This window comes from Bidens hawaiensis, unplaced genomic scaffold, assembly GCF_021521415.1.
Source record: "Bidens hawaiensis isolate Kalapana, Puna unplaced genomic scaffold, B.hawaiensis_p1.1 tig00001685_1, whole genome shotgun sequence".
Classification (NCBI taxonomy): domain Eukaryota; kingdom Viridiplantae; phylum Streptophyta; class Magnoliopsida; order Asterales; family Asteraceae; genus Bidens; species Bidens hawaiensis.
Genome location: NW_027491095.1, coordinates 2,392,641 through 2,404,130, shown reverse-complemented (window position 1 = coordinate 2,404,130; position 11,490 = coordinate 2,392,641). Strand labels below are relative to the sequence as shown.

General features: G+C 33.7%; 1 protein-coding gene across 1 annotated transcript; it reads right to left on the bottom strand.

The window, feature by feature from the left end:
• Positions 1 to 5,729: 5,729 nt before the first annotated feature.
• Positions 5,730 to 10,785, bottom strand: LOC143593257 (cytochrome P450 CYP72A219-like). The gene is made up of 5 exons (XM_077072945.1): positions 10,445 to 10,785; positions 7,169 to 7,386; positions 6,807 to 7,051; positions 6,332 to 6,716; positions 5,730 to 6,250 (listed from the first exon to the last, which is right to left on the bottom strand). Exons 1-5 carry the CDS (start codon positions 10,731 to 10,733, stop codon positions 5,825 to 5,827), a joined length of 1,563 nt encoding a protein of 520 aa, XP_076929060.1. The 5' UTR covers positions 10,734 to 10,785; the 3' UTR covers positions 5,730 to 5,824.
• Between the last annotated feature and the right edge of the window lie 705 nt (positions 10,786 to 11,490).

Sequence of the window (11,490 nt, the reverse complement as noted above, 5' to 3'; positions counted from 1 at the left end):
TTTAAATATGTGTGTGATATAATATTGTTCAAAGGTTATTTGTCGGGTTTCGGGTTTTCCCATCGGGTTCGAGTTTCACTGTCATCCCTACTTACATTGCCATCCTAACGTTTATGTACTTGTTCAGGGGCCACGTGTCGATGAGGGGCAGTCGCATGGCAATGCCGGGACGGTGAATCAGGATATGCGATTAATTAATATGGAGCAGCGTATGATAAGGATGGAGAGGATGATAGAGTGGTTGGTTAGAGACAGGAACGGTCCCACTGATGATGTGCCACCGCCAAAGGAGTCGCGGCCGTAGAAGGAGTCGGGCTTTCATGATGTTGGTGATGATGCTAGTGATGACGGTAGTGATGATGCAGGTGATGATGATGCTAGTGGTGTTGGTGATGATGATGATTTAGGTGATAGTAGTGACGAGGATCATGGTTTATGATGATGCCTAGTATGATAAATGCACAATTTAGCTATTATGGTTTTATCTTTTATTATTGACGCACGTAAACGTTATCTTTTTTTGTTGTATGTGTGGATTCTAGTAATTTGGATTGATGTAGTGGTAATTTTTTTTTTCAAACTATGTTGGGGTTTGATGAATGTTAATGCTTTTATTTTTATGTATTTGTTATACAACTATGTGAGTTTAGTATTTAGAAATGTTCATGGTTTCATCTTTTTTAAGTCAAACCCAAAACCGACCCAAAGTCTTCACAATTGAATGAACATGGCCTATGTTCGTGTTCATTCATTTAGTTAATGGAACGAAATTCCTTGCTCGTGTTCGTCATATATTAAAAGAGCATACATCATCGAATGGCCCGCCAAACAGTTCTTCAAACATTCGGTTCATTTACAGGCCTAGTTAGGTTACACTTTGTTCTCCAGTAGAAGCAGGCTGCAAAATTCATTGACATGAAAATAATTATTTAAAGGGATCATTGAATTAGTGTTCTATTGTTCTTGAATTCAAGCTAAATCATTATCAAATTCATTTAAACCATAATTATTGTCCGGTTTATTCATCTTTAGATGTTAGTTATGTCAATAATTGATCACCGGTTCATGATTTCTGATTTTACCAAATAAACCATATTTACTAACTGCAAATATTATTATTTGCAGTTGAACCAAAAAGGATGTCCTGGTGCAAGAAGCTCACATGCAATCACTATTGTTGGAGACAAAGCTTACGCCTTTGTTTTAGATGGTTATAAGTAAAACTTATTTTGTTACACATTCAAATACGAACGGTATACATTTATATCCTTTTTATACGAAGCGTTTATTAATTTTACTTAAAATTTGTTCATATGAATCATATGCTTTTTCATATTATTCGTATTGTTTATACAAAAGCCATATGAACCATATAACATTACATACGAAGCGTTTATTAATTTTACTTAAAAGTTGTTCATATGAATCATATGCTTTTCATATTATTCGTATTGTTTATACAAAATCTATATGAACCGTATAACATTACACACGAATCGTATGATATCTGAAAAAGTATTACAGCATACGCAACGTATGCTGAGCATACGAAACGTATGCTGAATGGTGTACAAATAAGCCTACTTAATAGGTGTAGATGGTGTACCTTTAGAATTTGCCTTCGTAACAAACAATTCAATAAGCATAAGGCCGTCCGTTGTCCACCACCAACGCCTTTGGCATTTTCATTACCACATAGGTTCCATAACGTGTGCTACACCGCATCATACGCCTAAGCATTTTAGGCCGGGTTTGACAAATTTTAGGTTGGAATAACATAATTCAATGAAAGTAAGAGTTACAATAATAGTTAGCATAACTATGTTGGCAATTTTAGTACCAAGTGACTAAAAGCGTCTAATAACTAACAAAGTTTCACAAAACTAGAGTAAAAGAAGTCAAGTAACAAATGTTAATCAAGGTACTTAGAATTTGAGTAATAAGCGAATCCTATTCAAATTCGAGTATTCAATGCATAACTTAAGAAATCGAGTAATTGTAGGTCCTATATAATGGGATCTCACAACTTTACTCGGATCAGTACGTATTATTAGTTAGCGGAAATCAATAATAACACTCGGATATCAAATCTTAGTTTTGCAAACACAAAAGAAAGAAAAAGATGACGTTTTGTGAAGAGAGAAAGTAAAACGTGAGATGTTAAGAGAAATTAATGAAAATGACACTATTATAGGGTCCCTTTTTTTCATAGGTTTTCATTTCATGGGCCAAGTATGGTTACTCAATGGGCTTTTGTCGTACAAAATAAACAAACTTAGTACGTAATAAACCGACTACGGGGGTGTTTGAGATTACTTATTTAAGGTAAAAAGACGTTGAAAAGGTCTTATAACTTTCTAATAAGGAGTTTCTAAAAAAGTGTTTGAATTAACATAAAACAATAAATTGTTTTTTAAAAATGTTGGTTTAACTTATTGATTTAAATGACCAAAAAGGACATAAGTTAGCAATGGGTGGAATGGAACTTGAAATGGTGGAATGAGTATTATAATCCTATAAGGAGATAAGTTAACAAACTCCAATTTACTGAAGGAAAAGACCTTATGTATTCTCAAACATTTTTTTAACACAAAAAGGACTTATTCAACCATCATAAAGTCATAAGGAAAGGAAAATAAGGAATCTCAAACGCACTCTAAAAGCAAACCGAAAAACATACACAATCCTAATAATAATAATATAGAATATTAGCCCTACAATAATCAAACACAGTTATACAAATAAATTTAGATTGAAAACAGTATATATAAGAAGTAAAACATATTGATGCCCGAGAGGAACCGATTAAAGCCTATCAACAAAAAACAGAGGATACCAAAATCCTCAATTGTTTTTCTAGTAATAAAATAAGATGCAACAAAGTTGAATTTTGAGATGTAGACACTCGTCTAGTGTTTTAGTCTAATGTTTTAGGTTTCGTATGGTTGAACACAATTCACACAATCATAAACAAAAATTAAAATAATAAAAAAAAGGTGGCCTCGTTGCTCATTACTTGATTAGAAGCCCAATATACAAAAAAATTTCGTGCGCATTCATGTTAATTAGAAGCCCATGTCAATTAGAAGCCATATAAAATATTTTTTTGGATTTAAAGGTCTACTTTGAGGGCCCTAATCAATGGGTTAATTTACATAGTGAGATATGTTATATGTAGTGGGGCGACAAAAGGAGCTGCAAGGGGCGGTTTTTTTTAACACCGCCTAATTGGGCTGCAAATGAATATTTGTCGCCCTTCATCCTTTACTTTTATTAGTATTATATTCAAATGTGTGTGTGATATATAGGGGCTACAAAACCACTACACCCCTAAAACAAAAACTCACACTTTGCTGACTGGAAACTACATGACACAAAACGCCTCATTTTGTAGGCTTTCTACAACACATAGCCTTATTGAATCGAACAAACAACAAAAAAGACGATGCAATTTTTAATTCAACAAACAAAAGATACAGTCAACAATTGTTCTAGGGAAAGAATAATAAACAGATATAGCAATCACCATTGTGATGATTGAATACAATCGCTAAAGAATCCAAAAGAGGCGATCAAACCCTAGATCATAAACAAAGAAGAAACAAGATCTAAGTTCATGAGAGTATCTCAAATCTATAATCCATACGCTCAACACAACTTTTATGTTATTCCTAACAAACGCATGGGCCTTGACCTTTTAAGCTTCCATCCAATCTATTAGACTTTAGCCTATCTATCCATAAGCAAGTCCAAATCCAATTCCATGTGCAATCCCAAGTTCCCAAACATTAGCTCCAAGCCCAATAACATGTGACAAATAATAGAAATAACAATTATGAAAAATAACAAATATGTGTTTGATATTTGAATTGCACTATATACTTTTAACAGAGTCGGCCCAGGGCCCCTTCACCCACGACCCACTAATAATTCTGCTATTGCTTGCTGCTCATGCAATTATCACTAGAGGTGTATAAAACTGGTTTTTTCCCCAACCAACCTGGGGTTCTGAACCTGTGAACCGTACGGGTTGGTCAACGCATGATCAAACCGGTTTGACCCAAGCTGTTTCAGTTTAGAAACCGTTTTAGGAATAAAATTGTTTGAACCGATCAAACCGGTTCGGTTTTATAAACCAATTAACTGTTAAAAAGCCAGTTGGCCAAAAACACGGTTTTTTTCTTTTCAAAATAGGGTCAATTTTAAAACCAGTTTGGTAATTCAATGTTCGAACTGCTATACGGATTGCCGGCCTGGGTCGGTTTGGAAACCGTCAATCCGGTTTTAGGTTAGTACGGTCGGGTTCTAAACCGGTAAACCGATTTGGAATCATTTTCCTTTTGTTCTTCTCTAGTTACCCCCGGTTCACTTTTTGTGAAACGTCTTCGTAATATAGCGATGTGTTTGGAAACCCGGCCCGGCCGGTTGGACCCGTCCGACCGGGACCCAGTCGGGTCAGTGTATTTGGGCCGTTTTCAAAAAACAAAGCCGGTTTTGCGGGTGAGCGGTCGGCCCGGACCGGTTGGACCGGTTGACCCGGCGGGTGAACCGGTAATACCATTTTTTCATAAATCATACATATTTAAGAAGCAATGTACAAAACATAGATAAACATTAAAGTTTGTTATTATTATTGTTATTTTTGGTTATCATTATTTTTTATATGTATATGAATCATATATATGTGTGTGTGTGTGTGTGCGCGCGCAAATATATATTTATATTATTTATGCGGTCATCCGGGTCAAACACTGGTCCGCCTCATTTACAATCACCTTAAATCAACCTAATTTTTCACTAAAAACTAATTTTTATTTTCTCCACCTGCACAATCCAACCAAACTTAATGTTCCGCACTTATTAGCAATTCAAACCAAGAAACTTTTGTTAAATATATAAAGTTTATGGTTATTTTTCAATCTATAAAAGAGTTTTTATAAATATAAAAAATAATTATTTTATGTCAAAACTACTAAATTATTTATCTCAAAAACATATAAGTTAATGAATTTTACTTTTTCATAAACTATTTCATAACATACTAGAATAGAGAATCGTGAATGGATACTGAACTATGTAAATAGTATACCCTGTAACTATATATAGAAAAAAAAATATTGCAAACTTTGGTAATATACAAAAATAATAATAAAAAAAATCAGTTAATGTTAATTGTTTTAGATATAAGTTTTAGTTAAAATAAAGTATATATTGAACCAATGGTACTGTGCCATTTGTCAAAGATAAGGAAAAACAAATAACAATAACAACTAGGGTTTCCCGATACGTTACATCAGTGCTTATTTTGTTCGATTTTATCTTCATTTATTTTTTAGTGGAATGTCTGGAACGAAAAATTAATCGATTGTCTGATTTTGAAAGTACGCAAAACAAAAAGAAACAAAAAACAAAAAAAAACACCTTAATCCAACGGATGATGAAAACATAGTTAGCGAAAAGGGCTGAAGAAAAAAGATTTTCTCATGTACAAAAATGAGGCGAGCAGACAAGAACTTTAACAGATGAAAAAGAAAGTTTATCTGTAAACATAAGTGGTGTAATTAGCTGAAGCAAGCCAAGGAAGCCTACAATAGTAGGGACAAAATAGATAAAACTAAAATAACAATGAGCAAACTTACATAAACAAAATGTCTATAGTAGACTTTTGTTAACAACAACAACAATAATAATAATAATAATGTCTAACTTTTGTAACGTCCACATAGATTGCATCCTTATTTCTTAATAAAGTATATCATTAGTAATACAAATAGCATGTATGGTACAAAATTAGAATACAATAAGCCTTTAAGAAGAAAGATGACTAGAGTTTACGCAATATCAAATGTGCCCCATACTGGGGTTGAAGGGTGAGAATAGAAATAGGAGCATGGACATAGGATGGTGAAAAATCAAAAGTGAACCTCTTTAAGATCATTGCGAGGACAATTTTAGCTTCCAACAATGCAAAGTTTTGTCCGATGCATATACGAGGTCCCCATCCAAAGGGAAAGTAAATAAGCTTGTTTTTGGTTGCGTTGGAGATTCCTTCAGAAAATCTATCAGGGTTAAATTTCTTGGCATCGCTATCCCAAAGCTGTTCATCGTAATGAATTAGCATGATTGGCAATCCAATTTGAGTTCCAGATGGTAGTGAATATCCTCCTAATGTGATATCCTTGTGAGCCTCGCGGGCTAGTCCAAGAACAGGAGGATATAGCCTTAATACTTCATAGAAGATCATATTTACCTATGTGGAAAGAAATAAACATGATTTGGAAATGTTAGGCTAGCATAAGTCATGAATTCACCACATGTATTAAGTACTTACAACTTTAAGATGATTTAGCCTATCCGCATCAATGTCTTTGTCCCCAAGAACATTGAAAACCTCTTCTCTAGCACGCGACTGCCATTCTTCATGTCTACTCAATAAAACCATTGTCCATACAAGCAAGCTAGATGTTGTTTCTTGTCCAGCAAAGTAAAAGAGTTTGCACTCTTCAATAACTTCATTAATGGTCATTCCATGAGTCTTGTTTTGATGTTGCTCAACCTCTTTCATGTTAGATTCCAGCATGATTCCTAACAAATCATCATAGGTGCCTTCGCCGGCTTTCATTGCCTTGAGCTTCTTGTCAATGATACTTCTTATAGACACCTTTACTTCTTTGTCTATTGCTTTCATCCTCCTGTTCCTCTTTGTTGGAAGAAACCTATTACAAAACCGTAATCATTTCTTATTAGATAAACGCTACCACATTTTATGGTAACATATTAACATAATTGCAAGAATATGAACTTACCTAGATCCCGGGATGTAGAATGACTGTATTGCATCATTTGCATGTACACTTTGTTCTCTTATGAGTTCAAATATCCGAATTCCTTCTTTATAACTACTCCCAAATGCGGTTCTTGATATCACATCACTCGTTAAAGCTTGAAAATAAGGCCAAACATCCAACTCGCATGATCCGTTTGTTGGAATCAACATCTCCCACTTACCAAGCATTTCACTACAACTCAAATGGAAAGCAGGTACCATATTCTGGGTACAGAACATGAGTGTTATCACTAAAACAAAATTTTAACTTGGTATTGGAATTTGTACATATATGGTTATTAATTAGAAGATTAATTTTTATTAACACGGGTATGAATATACCTTTAGCTTCTCCACATGGAAAGCTGGGTTAATTAACTTCCTATGCTTGACCCACTGGTCCCCTTCCAATGTCACTAAACCCGTCGCGATTAACAGAATAAACGGATTGGTTTTTGTCTTTGTAAAGTCATTTATCTTTGTCAACAACTCTTTGTTGAGCTCAGGGTCCATAATACTCACTCTTGGGTTCCATCCTATCCATGTGATATAATTTCTTCCTAAAAAAACCAAATTAATATAAATTTCAGTCTTCATTAAATGTCATGTTTTGTTCCTCTTATGTACCGACGTCGACTAATTGCACTTTCGAAGGCCACGATCTACATTTAGCTTGGTAGTTTATTTCTATTTTTTTCATGCATGTTCTCTATGATTTCATATCCTTCCCATGTTTTCCATTTTTCATTCCTAGTTTTTAGCAAGTAATTATTGTCTATTTACATTTGCACATTTCTTGGAATTACGAAAGATGCGCATAAGAATGAGTTGATCTAAGTTTTCTCTTTGATGTCATTTTAGCTGAATATGTCATTTCATTATGAGTATGACTGACAAAAATCTGCATAGCTCATACTAAGAATTAAGTTGACATTCATTTGAACATTTTGTATCATTTTAAAACTTCTTTATTATTTATTATTTATTATTTACCTTTAATTGTGTTTTCTTCTATGTTCAACATATTACATATTGACTCAACCCGTGTAATGCACGAGTCATAAGGCTAGTAATATATATAGGAGGAATACTTTTATACACTTTCATTTATGTGAGCAAATTAACAGTCATAACTATTAAACCGAACCATAAGCGACATATCTGAATCGATTTTAACTGATAATTTACATAACCGGTGGGGTCGGTTTAACTAATTTTTGAAAAACGTCAAATGCGGGTCAGTTTTGGTTAAAGATAATTCCAAACTACCATAAATGAACCGTCCCATGTACATGATTCTCAACTTTATGAAGAACAATTAAAAGATGTGATTGATAATTTGGAAAAAATAAAAGAAGGTAATAAACTAATAATGCTCTTATTTTTTACCATATGTTTTATTATTACTAAAAAATTTATGCATTTTATTGTTTGTTTGTATATTTGGTATTAATATTATGAATTATATATTATTGGAGACCAGCTTTTTAAGATTTGGGACCGCCAGTGGCTATAAAATGAATATAGATTATTATCGGTCAATACCATTCGATATAGACTATTAAAATTCAATAAACCTTATATATTTTGTTGGATTATGTCATGTAGTTTTTTTCCCCTTAATATCTAGCACCAAACTTTTAGGTTGAATAACATTGTTGTGGTCACGGTTAACTAACTCGTTATAACATTTAAAACCGATTAATTGAATTGCCATTACGGAATGGCTATAGTAATCTATTGGCCAGCGTATAGGTTATGGCTATGCGTTTGGCCTACACCGCCCCAAACCGACCCATGATGCCTCTACTGTATCTTCATCCTATATACCATGTATCTTCCTCATATTTCCTTGTGTACCAAGTCACGACTCCATCCTCCCCAGCTCAGTCTCGCACACAAATCAACTGGGAGAAACCGTAGGGTAATCCCCTAATTCTGTGGAATAAAAACCCTCTCGGATCGGGTACTGGGGAGGGTGGGGTTACCAGATTTCCCCGGCCGGCTCCGGTGTTTCCACGGGATTTCTATGTGTGCTCTAAACTAAGGTGAAATTGAAACTTATATTATATAGTACATGGTGAAATTGAAAATTAGAGTATAGTGCATTGTATAAAAACCTATATGAATTTTATATAACTTATCTCATAGAAACTAAAAGCAGATTAACAAAAGTGCAAAACAAAACGTAAATCGAATGATTTAAAACCACATAGACGGTTTGCCATTAAAATAAAATAAAAAAAACAAAACAAAACAATTGGCAGTTAACTTAAAGGTTAAAACTACCCATTACTCCCGGTCATCTTAGGCTAAGGGTAATGGGGCTTGATTGAGCTCCAAGTGATTCAATCAAAACCCGACACGTAGGTGATGACATGGCCCAGGATCAAGCCCCAGAGGGTGTCGTGGTCCAGGTGATCCGGGACCTAAAATTCTTAAAAAATCTTCTTCATCTTCTATATCCTAAACCTAATAACCTGCAACTGTCTAAATTCCTACAGCTTCTTCTCTACAGCAACAAAAAAAACCTTCTTTTCTTTAAAAGCTTGCCGCCAACGGCTCTTTGAGCCTTCCAATGCACCAACGTCTCTTTGATGTCACGCGGTCCGGCTCACGGGGAACGATCGCGCCTCGATTCGCAGAGAGGGGATAGTGATGTGCGCGAGCCACCTTTGCAGCCACCTGGATCACGCCCTCAGTCTCACGCCCTATTACCCTCTGCCTTATCCAGATGGCCGTTAACAAAAAAAACTCCCATCATGTTATTGTAAAATGTGACATGCAATCTAGAAACTATACAGATAGGACCACTGGCAACATTTCTGCTCCGGCTGGTAAGTTGTACACTTGTACAACATTGATTGGAACATTACGGGGAAAAAGTTAATGGGGATTAAGACTTTTAACTAGTTTTCAATATAACTTTTATACTTTGGTAGTTAGAGCATAGTTATTCCCTATCATATATCTGTATATATATATATCATATAATTACAATAAAATCATTGTATTTTCTCTTTCATTTTAATTAAATAATATATTTTAATACCTTTATCATTATATTTCTCTCTTTTTCACTCATAACAACTTTTAGAAAATATTATACGGTATAAACAGTAAAACTCCAAATTTAACTTTCCCATATAACATTTTTTTCTCGTATCTGCTCACAACCACTCATAATCATACCATATAATTTATAAAACCCCCTCATATAAATATAGGGAATATGTTGAGAATGTCCTTAATAACATTATAACAATACTCTTTTACATCAAAATAAAAAGGAAACAGCTAGCAAATTGTTTTTAATTGGTTTTATCATTATATAACTTTCTCTTCTATTGGATTGATTCAATTCTTGTTCTAACCCACTTTGTCCAAAATTTTTAAAAGTATTAAATAGATAACAAATATCATGGTGTGTAGTTTAAACTTGTGATCATGTAAGAGTTTTGGTGTTTTGTAAAGTTGATCACGCTGACCATTTTAATATATATATATATATATATATATATATATATATATATATATATATATATATATATATATATATATATATCCGAAAAAAATAAAAACAAAAAAATCATGTTTTTTATGATAAAAAAATCATACCATGTATTTGCAAAGATCGACGGGGAAAAGCCACAACGTGTGATAGAACCTCATCTCCATCATCGATATTGATATGTTTAGATTTGGATTTGGATTGTTGAAACATCATAGACACTTCTTTCATGTCCCCAAATAAAAACTTGTATTTGTTTCCTTTAAAACCTTGATTCTTCAAAAGCTTTTCCAGCTTCTTTGGTCTCACCCACACCGTGTTTACTATCTTCCATGCACATAGTACAACTACCATTGCAAATGAGATAGCAACTATGTTTGTTACTACTGACTCCATAGTGTTTTAATTTCTTTCTCTATTGCAGGGACATGACATGTGGTTGTTTGTATTAACAACATATATATAGAAAGAGAGGGATTAACAACACACATAAAAAAAATAAATAAATAAAATAACAATTAACAAACACAATTATTTGGGGACATAACATATTAACCACATGAATAGCTATTTGATAATATATTTATTAATTTTTTTAAAAGTGACCCAAATAATGGAAACACATGCATAGGATTAGTTTTGACTTTGTTGCTGCTAAAATCTTAACGTTTTTGAAATGACATAGGCAATGACACAATACAAGTCCTTACCATTTTGTCTTCCTTCCTACGTGGTAACATGTAATGGCCTTTAGATTACGTGTGTCAGTTACTTAATCTACAAATATGTTCTTCAATAATTTACTCTCTAGCGTGAAATTGAGATCTTCCATTGGTCTTTTTCCATTCTCACTTGCAAGGGACTTGAGAAAGAAAGAAATCCGGCTAAATCTCCCCTGAATAATCAAATACCCAATTGTTTATTACTCATTATTCAACTTTATAGGTATACATGGTTGTAGGGTTCAGCTCGATACAATACTGGTACTGATATATATCCCAAATTTCCTAAAAACTTAGTATCGGACACCGGTACTAACAAAATGCCCTGTTTGATACGGCACGGTAGGCAAAAGTGTGGTAACCACTTACGTTTTCCTCTGTTCTTTTTGGCACAATATGATATATATTAAAATTTCGAATATACATTGAGC

Bases quoted from the DNA above. Each gene is read 5' to 3' on its own strand.
- LOC143593257 (XM_077072945.1), bottom strand. From the start codon at position 10,733: ATGGAGTCAGTAGTAACAAACATAGTTGCTATCTCATTTGCAATGGTA. The intron at 7,052-7,168 runs GTATATTCATAC...TTCTGTACCCAG, and splicing joins TCCATGTGGAGAAGCTAAAG to AATATGGTACCTGCTTTCCA. The intron at 6,251-6,331 runs GTAAGTACTTAA...CTTTCCACATAG, and splicing joins GGCTAAATCATCTTAAAGTT to GTAAATATGATCTTCTATGA.